The sequence below is a fragment of the Buteo buteo genome, chromosome 13 (assembly GCF_964188355.1).
Source record: "Buteo buteo chromosome 13, bButBut1.hap1.1, whole genome shotgun sequence".
Lineage (NCBI taxonomy): Eukaryota > Metazoa > Chordata > Aves > Accipitriformes > Accipitridae > Buteo > Buteo buteo.
The window spans coordinates 32475366-32492039 of NC_134183.1; the positions used below are offsets into that span (position 1 = coordinate 32475366).

The 16674-nt window shown below is 36.5% G+C and overlaps 1 protein-coding gene across 7 annotated transcripts in view; it reads left to right on the forward strand.

Moving 5' to 3' along the window:
* TJP1 (tight junction protein 1) overlaps window positions 1-11566 on the forward strand; it is a 166848-nt gene extending 155282 nt beyond the window's left edge. The window contains exons 25-29 of one of the 7 annotated variants that reach the window (XM_075045429.1): window positions 2087-2262; window positions 2999-3440; window positions 4887-5104; window positions 6426-6530; window positions 9817-11566. In XM_075045429.1, the coding sequence (XP_074901530.1) occupies window positions 2087-2262; window positions 2999-3440; window positions 4887-5104; window positions 6426-6530; window positions 9817-9911 (1036 nt within the window). In that variant the 3' untranslated portion in view covers window positions 9912-11566. Of the gene's footprint in view, window positions 1-2086; window positions 2263-2998; window positions 3441-4886; window positions 5105-6425; window positions 6570-9816 lie in introns of all 7 variants that reach the window. The other 6 variants (XM_075045430.1, XM_075045428.1, XM_075045434.1 and 3 more) reach the window with 6 other exon arrangements.
* Window positions 11567-16674: the final 5108 nt, after the last annotated feature.

Consider the following 16674-nt stretch of genomic DNA (forward strand, 5'->3'; position numbering starts at 1 on the left):
TTGTGCTGGTTGTGTTTGTATTGCCACGGCTCTCTTCTGCTCCCTCCATCAAAATATACTACCCTCCCCATTTTTTAATTCTTCAGAAAGCTGGCAACCAGTTCTGATTAGGTGTTGAGTGTGGTAGAGTTTTTTTCTGTGGGCTTTTGTAGTGCTTCCCTCCCCTGGTTAATATCCTCTCTGGGAAGCAGTGGTTTCAGGTGTGCAGTTTTCTGAGAAAGCAGCTACTGCCCACCTGGAATAAAGACAACAGCGAGTGAGCGTGCAGTAATAACTTCTCTTGTTGGATGAATGGTTTTATATAAAATCATTGGGAACGGAAACTTTCACAGCAGATCCAACAGGATCTTTTTTTGCCACACTGATTTTAGAGACACATACATACAGATGCTGTTTAGCTCATTGAGCATCACATATCATATTCATGTGGTCATCAAGCAGACTTTCAAAAGTTGATCAACTCTTTTCTTAGTTTTATAACACACTCCTCTGAAGCAGCAAGACTGGTATCTAGAATTGTTGCCTGTTACATTTCTATGAGCATACAGAAAGTGAAGGGATAAGGGAACGGTGTCCTAACGTAAAATGTATTTTTTTGCAACATATAAGCAAGATAAGCGTTAAAAATTGCGGGGAAGTCATCAGTATACTTACGGTTTTCTGTCTCTCCTAATATTCGTGAACAGTTGTTCGAAGATGTCCTTTTAGGAATTGTTGAAAACAATCAGAAGCATTTTATAGTGTGGGCTCTGCTATTGGATGAGATGATAGTGCTATAGAAACATTTGGTATGAATGTACCCCTCAGTACATGATCTGCAATACAAAACCATCATTGTTCTGTGTATGTTAAAACTGAGGAAGTTAATGCAAATTGGACCATAAGTGAGAGATTGTTAGAATATGGGATTTAGTTTTTGTTCACTTTTTTCAATATATTGAATAACTTTCTTTGTACAGATAGGAACAAATGGCTTACTGTAGTCTTGTTCTTACTTTCACTATCTGTCAATTTTTGATCTTGACCATCTCCTAATTCACTGACAATCTCATTAAATATAGTAGGTGATCATTTACATATGCATATAGTAAAGGTCTTATCAGAAACAGCACTGTTAAATTAGCGTTTGTCTTTGTTTCAACAACCTTGTTATATGAGAACTGCTAGAACTAACATAAAAAGTGTGAAGAAATAATATGCTCAAGATAGAATGACTGTTTTCTTTCATTCTTCTATTGCTGTTTGCTTTGCCATCACCTAGATTTCTTGGCTCTTACACTAGCTATGACTACTTGAAAAGGAACATCAAGTGGTAAGACTGTTGTTGATGTGAGGATGTTTTCAGGTGTCCTCTCACTGTTACATTTCATCACAGGCATTATGTGCACTTAAAATTTTAAACATCCAAATTCTGAAAATTAAGGGCTATATATTGTAGTCCAAAATTACAGATATTTGTGAAATCTATCATTTCTTGAAAGAAACTTTTGGAGAAATAGTTCCAATATAAGAAAAAAGTTTTGAAAATAAGATCTTTAAGTTATCTATACTATGCACATAAAGCTAGTGAAGCTTAAGCTGATTGCATTTCTAATTAAGATGGCATTGTTCAAATACTAGGTGTATTTAGAAAAGTTGTACTAGAATCCATTGTCCTATTGGCTAATTAGGCTTTTCAAAAACAATCCACCCACCCCCCCAAAAAAGTGGATTTATATTTTTAGTTTGAAGACCTGCTAAATTAGAGAACACTTTTTCATTGAAATTACCCCAAATGAAATTGAAAAACTAAGATCTTTTAGGCAGTTATGCAAATACACCTGAAATGTCATCTGCCTTTTGTTTGCCATGATTTGTGTTACTAATCTTCTTCTAAAGATTCAATGTTGTCTTAATCTCTTGTGCTTATCAATAAATGTTTTTATACTTGAGACAGGATATTAAAGAAAATCATGTTTTAATGTTTATAGGAAGAGATGGAAATCAGGTGATCATAGAAGAAAAAAATAGCAGTGAATGCAGGAGCTCAGAGCCCTGAGGAAACCAAACAGTCAAATGTTTTTTGATTTTTCTTTTATTTCAACAGGGGGAAACCAACTGACAGTGAATCAATGGATAGGCCTGTTGGTGAAAAACGCTATGAGCCAGTCCCTCAAGTTACAACTCCTCCTCCTGCTCCTTCGGTCCAGTATACACAACCTCAGTCAATCAATAGCCCTGTCCTTTCTCTCCCAGCACATCACAAGCCTGCACTTTCTGAAGGTGAGTAGCTGGAAAGCTAACCTGTCTCGTGGTAACAAGTATCACTTGTCAGGTGCTTGTGTGGTTGCTTCAGCATGTCTACACTGGTAACTGTGTTGTTCTCTAACTGAAACTTGGAATAATTATTAGTGAAAATAGTTTTTTACTGTAGTGAGATTGAGTTTTGTGAAATGATTTGGTAATCCTGTCTGAAATTGTAAATTCCAGGTATTAATAGTCATTGTAACTGTCTCGTCCATATTTAGTCATCTCAGCAAAGATGAAGTAAAGTTTCTAGTACTTAAAAATTTAGCGCTCTGTGCTTTGGACCGGAGTTCTTTAGGCATGAGTAATAGTTGTAGGCTTCTAAAAACAGAAGAAAAAGTTGTTTTCACTTCCACATCGAGCAGATTGCCCAGTCCAAATGAATTTTCCAGTTTGTGCAAGTGCATGATAGTATTTAAATACTGGTTTTCTATTTTTTTTTTGTCATGGTATAAATCAGTCTAACCTTTTTATTGAAAGGTCATACCATTGTATCTAACTTACCTATCTAATGAAACATTAGGTAACTTGCCTGAACATACAAAATATAATGATATGACAGACGATCTGAGCGCGCTAAGCTGAACTTATATATATATATTTTATACAGTAGATTAAGAATGGACTAAAATGTATTTTTATGCCATAGTGTATGTGACTAGAAGTTTCTGATGGTTACTGACAAGTTCTGGTCTTTTTATTTGTATTGCAGTTAACTCTGTGTCTGATCCTCCTCCACCTCAGAATAAGCCAGCAATTTTCAGATCCTCTAGAGAGGACACTGTGCAGTCCACTTTTTATCCTCAGAAAAGCTTCCCTGACAAAGGCCCTGTTAATGGAACTGAACAGATTCAGAAAACAGTCACTCCTTCTTACAACCGCTTTACAACAAAACCTTACACTAGTGCTGCGAGGCCCTTTGAGCGCAAGTTTGAAAGCCCTAAATTCAACCATAATCTCCTGCCAAATGAAGCTCAACATAAGCCAGAGTTGCCATCAAAATCTCCAAATTCTCCTCAACCAATTTTGAAAGCACACAGCTCATCGCAGCCTCCGGAGTTTGATAGTGGAATGGATACCTTTGCTGTACAAGTTGACAAGCCTAAATATCAACCAAATAATGTTAATGCTGTGCCTAAAGCCATTCCTGTAAGGTAAGTTGCTGCTTTTTTCTTTCCATTAGTACGTTTACAGGAGTTCATCTGTGAAACCTGTGAAAAATACAGCTGCCTTTTTTTTTTTTTTTTTTTTTTTGCTGTGCTTCCAATTTCTGTTGATGTTACAGTTGAAAGATTGATACTGTGATTGTAAAACTTTGCCAAAGGGTATTGAAGAGCATTTGGATAGATACTTAAAGTATGTCCTATGTCCCTGTATCATCTTGCATCCTGTTATTAGAAAGTGGCATAGCTTTTATTTCCAATTTCTCGTGCTATAATTGTAAATCTTCTGGTAGATAGTAATCATTTACCCTCTCAATTTGTTTCCGGAAGGTGGAATTAATTTCTAAAGATAGCTGTTGCACCATATTATATTTATTCTATGTGCTCAGAAAAGAGCCCTCATGGTACATGTGTGTAAGGGATATTTAAAGATACTTGTAAAAAGAGAAAGTCACTTGAGCAGTTTCGTATTTGTTCTCTTTTACTATGAGACAAAACAACAACTGCTTAAAAGCAGCTTGTGCTTGCCTAATATGCTTTTAAGAACTATGCCAAGAGCAGCAGATAGTATTACAATCTTAAGCTGTTTGCTGACTTGTTAAATTCTTTTCACTAATATTTGCAGAACAGTGTTTTATTATCCTTTGATTTCAAAGTAATAATGTGTGAACCCGACTTGAAATTGTGCTTGATGTTTCAGTAACTCAGAAACGTAATAGAAGAATGAATCCTATTTGTTCTTAAGCACCTGAGAAAAGTTTTGATGCTAAATAGTTTTGTAGACTGCTAGAAATTTTGAAATTACTGGTTCTTTGAGTGAAATTCTTTGGAAATTTATCTGAAATCTACTCAAACTAGCCACTCGATAGCGTTATATGTTTCTCTTCAGTTATATCCTGGCAGCCTGGAAAAAAATGTGTAGGTTTTTCTTTTTTTACAGGCTTTGTTTTCAGTGTGTATCGGAGTAGAAGGGTTCAGTGTGGTTTGAATAAGAATGATTACGCTTTATGGTATTGAAGTCATAATGGAGTTTTGGGAGGAGGAAGAAGCTTTCAGATGTTAATTACGTTTAGTTTTACTAAGCTGAAGTGTGTAGCTGGGGCAAGCTCTTTCTGTATAATCCCAGAAGTAGGCATTTGAAAACACAAGATTCAACTGGTCCAAATTCTTGCTTTAACTACTTTCTGAACTCTTTCTGAGTTTGTGGGCTTTGGTGGGTTTTTTTTGTGAAGATGATCTCTTCTTATGGCAGAACTTTGAACTACTTTCATCTTAGTTGTCCCACACAATCAAGTGTGGGATATATTTACTGTTTCTTTAAAATCAGTGCTAGCCTACTTCAGGCTGTGCTCTGGTAAACTGTTAGAGGAAAGTATGCCACTGACACTCAGGAAGAAAATATTGATAAAACTGCTAGACTTTCTGTCTTACATTCAGCCCTTCAGCACTCGAGGATGAGGAAGAAGAAGATGGACACACTGTTGTAGCCACAGCAAGAGGTGTATTTAACAGCAACGGTGGTGTATTGAGCTCCATAGAGACTGGAGTTAGTATTATTATACCACAAGGAGCCATTCCAGAGGGAATAGAGCAAGAAATATATTTCAAAGTCTGCAGAGACAACAGTATACTTCCACCTTTGGACAAAGAGAAAGGTAAGAGCTGGCACTGTAGTCTCTTCTGTTATTTAATACAGTTATATTCTAACAGCAGCAAAACAGAATATGAAAATACGTTAATATGCTTCAATAAATAACATCTATTTCTGTATGAAGATACAGAGTATACATCTCACAAGAAGTACAAGGGAAGGAATATTCTGCTCAATATTGAAAGTTATAAGTGAGGTGGAGGCCCTGAATTTTAACTTGGGAATATTTAATTTGTAGACTTAAGTACTGGTTTAAAACTTACCTAGTGCACTAAAGGAAGGTTCTAATTCTTTTTCTAAGAATCTTTGAAATTGTAGATTCCCTCACAAAGTGCAGGGATTTATTCTAGGCATTCTTAGTAGATATATTTCACTTCATCTCACAATTAGGTCTGAAAGAATTGCAAAGCACATGACTTAAATTAGTTTAACTTGAGTTAAATATTTGGAATTTACTTCAAGACTTGAAAATACTCAGCTTTTTAATTTTTTTTCAATTTCTCTAAAGAAAACAGCTTCATAGTTTTAAAAAATACTTTAACTTTTATTTATATGGAAGTATATTCCTGACTGTCTTATTAATAAGGGTTGAGTAGTGTGTCTTAGTTGAGCACTTTTTTCATAGAAAGTCTGTTTTTTATACCATTAGTCCAGTGTACATGCATTTTCTGACCTGCCAGATTGCCAATTTCCTCAAGTCATAAAGGGGTTAATTTCATAAATTTGCAGTTAAAGCATTACTTGCAATCTGCAGTTACTTTGAATCTTTATAAACCAAATATAGCATGTTCCTCAACTGAATAATGCTGCGTTAACATTTGGAGTTTTAAACTAAAAATAGATCTATGTTTGTATGTTTTCCCTTTTGACTGTTAGGATAAGGGTCATAGGTTATTGAGCTGCTGAAGGCTTTATTCAGACCAGTGTGCCATAAATCCACAAGCAGAACATCACAGCTGTAGTGTAAAGAGAAGCATGAACAAGGCTGCTTACAGATTTAGGGATTTGTTTCTTTTGATGCACTTGCTTAGAAATTAGCGGGGGGGGGGGAATCTCAATGTGATTTAATCATCAGACTCTTTATCCTTTTTCATTTTGAGATTGTGATATGTTCCATTGAAAAGTCCCTTGAGTGCTCTGAAAGAGACTATATGAGAAACAGTCCTGCTAAGTGCTATTCTTTACTGACAGGTCAAAATGTTCGTATTTTTCTCTAAAAAAGAAAAATAAAAAGGTTGCGGAGTGGCTCTGCAATGTAATCATGTAATACTTTGAACCGATTTCAAGAAGAATCAGCAACAGCTTTTTCTTTCTCTTACCTATAGGCGAAACACTTCTTAGCCCCTTGGTAATGTGTGGGCCTCATGGACTAAAATTCCTGAAGCCAGTGGAGCTGCGCCTGCCACATTGTGCGTCTATGACCCCTGATGGTTGGTCTTTTGCTCTAAAATCCTCCGACTCCTCGTCGGGTATGCTGTCCTCCCTCTGTCCTTTTGGGGCTTTTGGGTGCTATCGTATAATTTAAGTTAATTTGGCTAAAGGTGATGCTGTGTAATATAAAGAACTCAATCATTGTATTTGTGTCAAACTCTCCCATTTCACTTTCATTACAAATGTCTTTCTTACATTTACTCATGGTGCAAATTCATAGCTAAAACCATGATAGCAGAAAAAGAGTAATATCTCTAGTCTATTGAATATTATCGTATTTTTCTATTCTGTCTTCTTTCTTGAGGACTGCTACAGCTGAATACACTTGAAATGATAGTCGCACTAAAATTGAGAGGAAATGATTATGTACCTCTGATTGGCCTTTGTAACATAACTGGTGTTTGTCTGTTGCTTAATTAACCATGTAGGACTCTGGCGAATCTTAACAATCTGCATGCTCATAGACCATGATTTAACGCTTGTTAACTGTTTCCATGTGTGCAAGTTGATGCTAACAACTGGGTCATTTAAGAAAACTATAGTGTTCAGTAAAAGCATTTACAATTCATTCTAATGTAGCTGGATTTTCCACAAGACTTTTCTTGCTTGCTTCTGCCTATTTCTCCTCTACTGCCTTTTACCCAGAAGTTTCTGGTTGATAGTAAAAGTTGCAACTAGGTTGCAATTTTATTTACCTGTTCATTTTTACCTCACTGTGGCTTTCTGGGATGAGGGGGAGAATGTATTGGCTGAAATTGTCAGTGAGGAACCTAATTGAGAATTCTGGGCAAGTTTCAAGCAATTTCATGAAATGGCTGTGAGGTTACAGAGATTTAAAAAGGAATGTTTGCACATCTGGGGAAAAAGTCTTAAGGTTTTATTCAGCTACCTTCAAAATTTATGGTGGAAGGTTCAAACCATTAATGTGTACGTATGATCTAAGTAATGACTGAACAATGTACTTCTGTATACAGCATTTAAGCCACCATGTATGCATATCTTCTGTCACTAATGTATCTATCACTGTCAACACCAAAGCACTGATGCTTTGAAAGATTAAAGCATCAATCCCCTTGATGGGGATTCAATAACCTAGAGGTATTAATGGCAATAATTTTTAGTTGTTTTTTTATAAGCTATTATATGCATGTGTTGCATGCATCTATTTAACAATGTGTGTATACATGGCAGTGTTAAAACATGGACTCATAAATGTTAGGGTCCCAAAAGATACAACAACTATGTACAAAAATGACACAACACTTCCTTTGTAACTAATAGCACCTGTTCATGAACTTACTTGAAGTGAAGGGAGAGGACTCGAATGATCTAAACAATAACTGAAGTTACTGAGACATTTTTCTCCCTTTCCAAAGTGGAATGTGTGTGTGTGAGCATGTGTGGGTGAGAGCAAGGGCGTGTATATTTAAACCTTAACACTTTCTGTACTGTAAATATAACACCACATTCTGTTAATCTGAAATGGGATGTATATCATAACATTGCTCTTTTGAGACAAACTTTAAAATTAGGCAATTCTGTCTTATGATATGTAAGTAGACCATACTGTGTCTTAAATAAATAATTGTTTTCTCTCTTTCTAAATTAGTTGGTTATGGGACTCTGATTTTTGAGGTGGCTTTATGATAACAGTTTATGCAATTCTGGGTTCTTTCCTCTCTTCAGTTGTCTGCTCTACCTCATCTTTTCTCAATGTATGCATGTTCTGTCCTAAAAGTGACATTCATCTGCACTTACTAACATCCTTTCTGCCACATTTAAGCCTCATATATTGATATTTTACTGTTAAACCCCTTCAAAAGTTTGAATGATTCTGGTATTAAAACTGACCAGGAAAAAAGTTGCCCTTTGAGGCCACACCTGTTAGAATGTATTAGTAAAAGATACTGAAGGATTTTTTTTTTTTTCCAAAGCAGTTGTATGTAAGTATGGGAAAAACATCCTCCACAGCTAGAGGTTGCACTGGCGAGAGTCTAATCCTTACTATGTATTTAGGAGGAAGAGTTGGAAGAAAGCCTGCCATTGTCTCACATGTATGACTAGGACCTGCTTGTCCTGCAGTCTTGTTTTATCCTTCTCCTAATATATTTAATCATGCGAGTTTTGAACGTTATTCCCTGCATCTATAAAATGAAGATTTCTCCAGCATTATTGAGTTTCTTGGCTGAAATAAGTAGTTTTAGCTGGTTGCAGCAAACTTGTTTGCATTCTCTAACTATACACAGGCCACATCTATTCTTTGTCCCTACATCAGATGTTGCCATCACTCAGTGCATCGTGTATTTCATTTTGTTTTCATGAGTTCTTCAAGAAAATTACATGGAATGTACATCAGTCTCATTTAATACAGAGCTCTCAGGTGTTTCCAGTCTGTGTGACTACATTCTCTAACTTGTTGCACATTTCTCAAGGCAGATCTGTTGTGGCTAAGCTGTTTATTGGCATTTATCTGGAAGGCTTAAAAGAACTTCAGTGCCTTTTTCACTGTTCTCCTGTAGTGGGATCATGAAACTTTTTGTGTAGTGGCAGAACTTAGTAGTGATTTTAGGTGGGTAAATGAAGAATACTTTTTGCAGTTGAAAGAGACAATTGACTGTGCAGGTGGAGTGTAACCTTCGTCTGGTGAGATGGCAGCTGATGACTTTCCCTTATAACAGAATGTTACACAGAACTTTCGACCATGAGTAGATAAGATCTGCTGTAAAGATTTTTAAGTATGTACCAGTTAACTAGAATCCCTTCTAGAATGTCAGTATTTCAGGCTTTTAAATGAGTATACTTGGATGTAGCTGCAAAATGACTACAATCCTGTCTACAATAACTTCTGTAATAGAAAATGAAACTACCAGTATGTCATAGTGTTTAGTTACAACATAACTTCTGATTTGATTCATCTGTGTTCAGAACTGTTCCAAGAAACTTCAAATTCATCCTACCCAGATTAGCCAGTGAATACCTGATTCACTGTTAACACTTCTCAAATGGAAAGCACTATGTTGGTGCTGTAGAGTAGAATGACTTATATTTAATAATTGCTGAGTGCAACAGCATCTGTTTTGAATAACTCATCTATCCTACATTATAAGAAAATAAAGGGTTAATTTTTTGTTAACGTACAAACTGCAGGGTTTAAAAAACAAACCAACCAACCCAAACAACAGGTTTTGATTCAGAAAAAGCTCCTGTCCAAAAGCTTGGTTGTTTCAAGATGTACACTGTTTGACAGCAGATACTAAACACCAGCATTGTGTTTTCCTCCCACAGGTGACCCCAAAACCTGGCAGAACAAGTCTCTTCCTGGGGATCCAAACTATCTTGTTGGAGCAAACTGTGTCTCAGTCCTAATTGACCACTTCTAAATATTAAGTTAGCTGGCTGAGTAAATAATGTGAAACTGAGATGGACCTTACATATAAACTGAACCACTCTATCAAGTATTAACTGTTCTATAAGTGATAATGGATCTTGGTGTTTAAGCATCTTGCTTTAACTAACAATGGTTTAGCAAGTACACTCTTTGAACCATGGTCACAATACATGCCACAAGCAGGGAGTGTACAGTGGGAACAAGGTAGGGGTTTTGCAGGTTCTGTATGCTTTTATTTGGTTGTTCTTTTGTGGGTTTTTGGTTTGTTTCTTTTTTGTTTGTTTTGTTTTTGTTTTGTTTTGTTTTTTTGAAGGACACTACTAGTATTTCATTGTTTAAAATCTGAAAGTACCAATGGAATTATATTCAGAGGAACTGAATTTGGTTTGTACTCCACTGGTGAAAACAGAATTTGGCCTGCATTTTTACGACTGTGTGTTTGTAACTCACAAAACTACACTTTGGTCTAGTTTTTAAATAACTTTGGGTGTACGTGGCCAACGAAACAGCAATCAACTTGGGGTAGCACAGTTTAGATGTTTTCCTCTGCTCAGAGGCTAATGCAAACACATCTACTTAACTGTATATGGAAACATTGTCATGAGAATGGGGGGGGGGGGGGAGGGGGAAAAGCATGTGGGATGACTATGGTTCAGTTGCCTCTGTGGATTTGTAAATTAACCACATTATTACAGACCTATTAACCAGCAGGGATGCCTTACCCTCATGTTTTTAATAGTCTTAGCTCTCATAGTTCTCTGTATTAAGTTTGTATGGCTTTTGTGCTTATCTTGATAATATATCATGAGAGACTGGGGAAAGGGGGGGGGGGGAGATTGTGAGTTTGGTTTAGAGAATGAGTATTGTTTGTGTTCATCAGCCAGAAGAGAACCAGAAGAAAATGATGGTATGTTTTCTGCTATGCATTTGAAAATTTATAGATGTTATAGACCGCTTGTATATAATGCGTGCATACCACTTTTGTTCTTGGTTTGTAAATTAACTTTTATAAGCTTTACCTTTTTATATATATAAATATATATAAAAACAAACAAAGTTTCTTAAGGATATCTTTGTATTCTCATACCTTTTGAGCCTTGAACTTTGACATCTGCAGCAATAAAGCAGCATTTCTATAATACACGAACAAGGACATTTTTTAAAAATGCACAAAGTTGTTACCTTTTAAAGTGCTGCATTTAAAGAATATAACTCGGAATTCTCTACTTTGATTAAATTCTTGAAAAGTATCCCTACTGTAATTTGTCATAAGGATGCTGTACTATGTGCCCTGAAATGTATTTTTTTACTAATAGACAATTTATTACGGCACAATGGCACTACTACTGTTTAGATAATATACCACTGCATTCTGTTAATGAGTTATTAGCTATTCAGGTGTGGCTGATTTTTTTTCTCTGCAGTTATTAAAATTACACGTTTCTAAATATACAGAATAAAACCGTTTTTAAAATAATAAAGGAGATTGTAGTACCTCATTGTTTCTGAAATGTATTTATGTGAACATGACAAAATCAATTTTTTTTTCCTATGTAAGTAGACAGCTGGATTCTGCCTTATGTTCATGAATGAAGCAGAGCTCTTTTGTGGAGTCAGTTGGAGTTGTCTACAGCAGGGCTTCTGAAATGAACTCCAGTGTGGATCCATTGGAAATACTCAATAAAAGTAGGAGTAGTGGACTTGTCCCTTGAATTGCTATGTTGGTGCTAGTCATACTTACTCTTCCAAATACTTTGGTAGTGTTCTAGCACATAGATTTACAGATAGTTTAGTTATACAGTTTTAAAGATATTCCTACAGAATCTCATTATCAGGCCTGTTTGGAGTACTCAGTGGCTGCCTAGTAAGCTACAAATATTCTATAAGAGAAAATAAATTCTAGAAGTTATTTTCAAATAATGCTGGGAAACAGTGCATAACCCTGATGTTTCTTTTCTGTACTTTTACTGACCAGTTAGTTTGTTTCTCAGGCATGACCTGCCTTATAAGATGCATTCACTACTATTACTCCTCATGGCTTATCTCAACTCTAAGAGCAGGCAGAAAATTTCAATAGCAAAAAAGCTGTTCATGTCAGGATGGCATTTTTCTTTTCTTAGTGATAATATATTGGTGGTGGGTTTTTTTAATCAGTAGAAAGGAAGGTTTCAAAATGGCATGCAAAGCATCTTGGAGAAAATTCTAATGCTAAAATTTCTAAGTGTTCTTTTCCAGTTCGGATCTTAGTAAGAAATATGTGAAACACTACAAAAGGAGTCAGTCAGTTGGACTTGAGGGACCCTGAAGTTACACTGCATGGACTATTTGCAGTGGTGTCATTTGTGTCTTGGACATCCTGAATCTAGCATGCTGTAAGGTGTAACTCTCCTGAGTTGCTTTTATTGTAGTGATCCAGATAATATCTTTCTGCTCCTCTTTTAAAGAGTGTAGGGTCATGTCTTTCTATACAAATGAAAAAAAAAAAATAGTGACAGCATTTGCTCTGCTGTCATTTCTTAAATAAAATGAGAAAGCTGATGCTGTTAAAAAAATGTGGCAATTCCCTACTGCTGAGCAACTTGTCAGTGGAATTGTCTTTTGTTGTCTACCTGGAGGAATGTTTATTGAAGTGTCTGATTTAAACCACATGCGTATTTTCCTTGTCATTAAATCCCAATGCTTTTGGGTTAAAACATGACCATTGAGAATAACTTTGCTGAAATAACACATTTTCTTACTTTAAAATACAAGTGTTTTTGAAATCTTTATCCTTGCAAGAGATTACGTTCCTTACGTATTTTATATAGGCTAGGCTCTGCAGGAGGTAAGTTCACATGTAATATTTTAATTTACTGTAGGTTTCTATTCACTATAATGTGAACTTCAAAAACTGCATTCTCTTAATTCTTCCTATTTGTCTCAGTGTACTGGGCAGCTTTAGCCTTGCAAGTTGTACAGAAGTTTTAATAATGTGAATCTTGGGTCCAGTGCTCCTTTCTAAACAAATGGCTTCAGTGGTAGAAACAGAGGCTCAATGGATACAGAATTACTGTTCATCTCTGTGACCTAGGTTCTTGGTAAAAATTTATTTTCCTTTTAAATTTTTTTCAAGAAAAGTAGTAATGAGTATTCAACTACACATACACAAGCAAGTTATGATTGTAAAGGTACTTTTCTGTTGCTGCCAGCCTGGGTTAGGTGAAGCAAATCAGCAGTGTTTAGGGTCTGGCTGAAGATTCTCTGCTGTAATATAACCTGGACTGGATGACAGAAATCAAAGCCATACAGGTTTGGAGAATAAAAGATGTTAAGCATGTCTGAAAATTTTTTTCTTGGTATCGAAGTCACTTGTGAGGAAAGTATTTGTAGAAGCCTCACTGAGTGCCAGTGGTGGTCTGTTTTGTATGGTGTTCTCTGGCATCTAGCTTCATCTATTGGCAAGATCAAATGAATGGGTAAAATAATTTTTCATTGTATCCAAATGAACTGTGCATTATGACCCTGCAAGCAAGCATCTGAGAATAAATATGCTTAGTATTGGTGAAAGTATATGAAACTGGCTGTTTGTGTACACACAGGTAGACATGAATGTTATTTATTAGATTTTTTTTCTACTAGCTTGAATACTGTGGACTACTCGGCTCTATGCCAAACAGTTGTCAATCCAGTGACAATAAAATAATTATGCTGGCACTGAATTTGGCTTGAAACCCAGTTTTGACAAAGATTAAAGGATGTTTTGGTGGGAAGCAGTGGTGCTATCCTAGTTACCTTAATTAAACTTGAAACACAGATCATTTCACATTGCTGCGAATTGGAGTTTTAGCACATACAGCTGTCTATCAGTGACTCTAAATAGTAACAGTTCTTACTGTGTAAGACACAGAGAACAGGTCCAGAACAGAACCTCTGTATCTACAACTACGATTGTCCTGTTTTGTTACTACAGGAGTAATAAAGGAGCTCAAAAGTGAAGAAAGGGAAAGAGTTTCGCATGCTGCTGTGCAACTAGAATTGCCATCGTGGGAACTTGGGGAAGAGAGCAGGAAGTGCAATTTATGCTTAGAATGACAAGAACAAGTTTTAGGCTAACTTTTATAAGTTGTGAATTTGCTAATGCTGATTCTGAAATAGCTCTAATCTGCCCTGTGACAATGTCCATAAAGTTTCCCATTGAGGTTTATTATGCAGCACTAACTGCCTATTGCTTCTCATCTGCGGCGCTGACAAAGCAACAGTGGAAGAGTGGAGACGAATGCAAAATGTCTGACTTCCCTCGGCCTGGAGAGACTGCCAGTGAGGCAGGTTTGGTATCTGTCACTGTTGCTCGTTGCTAACAAGGGAATAACTTCCGTTTGTGTTACGTAATTGGACCTTGCCAGATCATCCACTCTGTGTATCTCGTGAAAGCGGTAAAAGATGTTACGCTTTTGTATGAGGAAATTAGGTGCTCTGCTTGTGGTTAGGGGCCTATGCAGGGTTTTGTGTGTACATCTTGGTTCTTTGGCTTTTTTTTTTTCATTGCGGCTTGCTCTCTGTGAAGAACTTTGTAAGTCAGCAGTACTTTAGAACCTCCAGTAGTTTCATCTGGTTTTGTATTATAAATGCCAGTGTTTTGTACCACTAGAGACCATTATCAAACCAGGAGTGTCATGTGTTTTCATTGTCTGCAACAGCTTGCTCTGTTATGCAGTGTTCGCTTGTGTTTCTGACCTGATGTCCTGTATAACTATTCTGAGTTTATTGGGGTGGGGTGGGGGGGTGGAGCGCAGCCAGATGGATGGATGGATGACAGGCATGAGGAATGGGACTTCTGCAGACTTGGGCACAACTGAAATAAAAGAACTGTGAGTAGCGGGGAGAGTCTCAGAGGTTTTACAGTTTCTGTAAAACGTGAATGCTGCTGGAATTCTCTATTCAGGAGTCTGTTGCTTTTCTCAGCATGGTAAAATTTGCTGAGCATTGTTGCTACTCTGAAAATAGTGCTAGGCTGTGATGGCAGGCAGGAGCTCTTACGATAAGTAAAACCTGGGGAGAGGGGAGTTGGGTAGATACATTAGGCACACAGAGAGGTGTATGGTGTTTACCTATTGAAGAGAACTTATTTTCAAGTTTTACGCCAAGTTTTTCAAGTCTATTCAAATAATGTGAGTAAAGCTAAAGCGATTCCACCACTTTGTGTATCTGTTGCAGCAAATCATTTCCACTAGAGAAACCTGCAATTCTCCACTTGTTATTTTAATGCTAACTATTGCTATGTTCTAAGGGCCCTTTTTATTGACTTTAATAGCAGTTAGCTAGAGAACTGAAAAAATAGATTGCTAAGGAAATAAACTGTAGTCTGTTACTGACTACTGATACTACCTTTTTTTTTGGGTGTTGAGTGCATATTAAATTTTCTTTAAAAATAATTGAACAAAAAAAACCCTGTTACTTAAATATTCAGCTAATGTACCTTATCTTTACAGTATTCTGCAGCATTTGTCCATTATATACAACAGTTGCTGAGCACAGTACATATGATATGCTGTGAAAACACTGTATATAAGTTACAGCCTGTTAAGATGAGTGCAGGTTCAAAACATGTTGGTTAATGTGTCAGTTTCTAAATTATAATAAAAACAAGCAATGTCTTCCCAGAAGAGTTATGACCTACTTCCACCCTTCTTCCTTTCAGCTTTAGGGCTTACAATTTGGGGGAAGATCTAAGTGAGAAACAGGCTGTAGAATTTAAGGAAAATGAGATCTGGCATTCAATTGTGTAGGTGCTTTTGTATCTTGGCACTGGATTACCAATGGTGATACTTAATCAAACTTATAGCATGCACTTAAAACTAAGTCTACATACATTTAAAAGTCTTTCCAAAGACTTAAATGATTTTGAGGTAATCTTGCCAGAGTGGGAAACTATCATTGAAAATTCTTCTTTGCAGAAATAAGACAAGAACAAACCTCTTTGCTTGAAGGAGCATTTGTAATTCAGAGCTTGACAGTGAAGTTCCGATATGGGTGATGTAACATTGAAGCTGGCTACAGTGATTTCTCTGCTAATTATACTTACTATTGTCTTTACTGAAGTAATGATCAAATATTTCAAGTTCATCACATTGCAGAATAAAAAGGTAAGGCAGAATTAACTGAACTGGTGATAAAGGAATTTACATATTTGATTACTGAAGTAGCATGTTGGTGAAGTAGTACATCAGGGAAATCGGTTTAGTGGCCAGGAAATAGTTGCCTTAATTTTAAGGTTTGTATTAACTGTTTTCAGTTTGTCTTGGATAAAAGCTCTGGAAAGGCAGAAGATGTGTGCAGATGCAAATCTTATTCTCTGGTATATAATGCTATGAAATTAGCTACATAAATGACAACCTGCTGCCCCTGAAGACCAGTCAGAGCCTATACCAGAAGGAAGAGTTGCAGCCCTTTTCCCTGAACGTCACTGGCAGTCCCACTGCTGCTGCCAGTATTGGCGCCGCTTTTTTTATTTTTACCAGCAACACGCTGAAGTTAATTATAGCACTTCAGATGTCTGCTGAGAATGCAGGAGTGATGAGAGCAGGCTTATGTGTCTTTGAGTTATATTTTATATACAGGTTTTATTTTTTTTTTAAATAATTGACATCTTTATGGTGCTAGGCAGTCTTGAAAGGTAATTCAGACATAACTTTTTGCAGTAATACCTACACAGTTGTGTCGGTCTCCCCAAAATAAGAAAGCTTACTTATCTGATCTGGTCTTCCTAGTCCCACGTC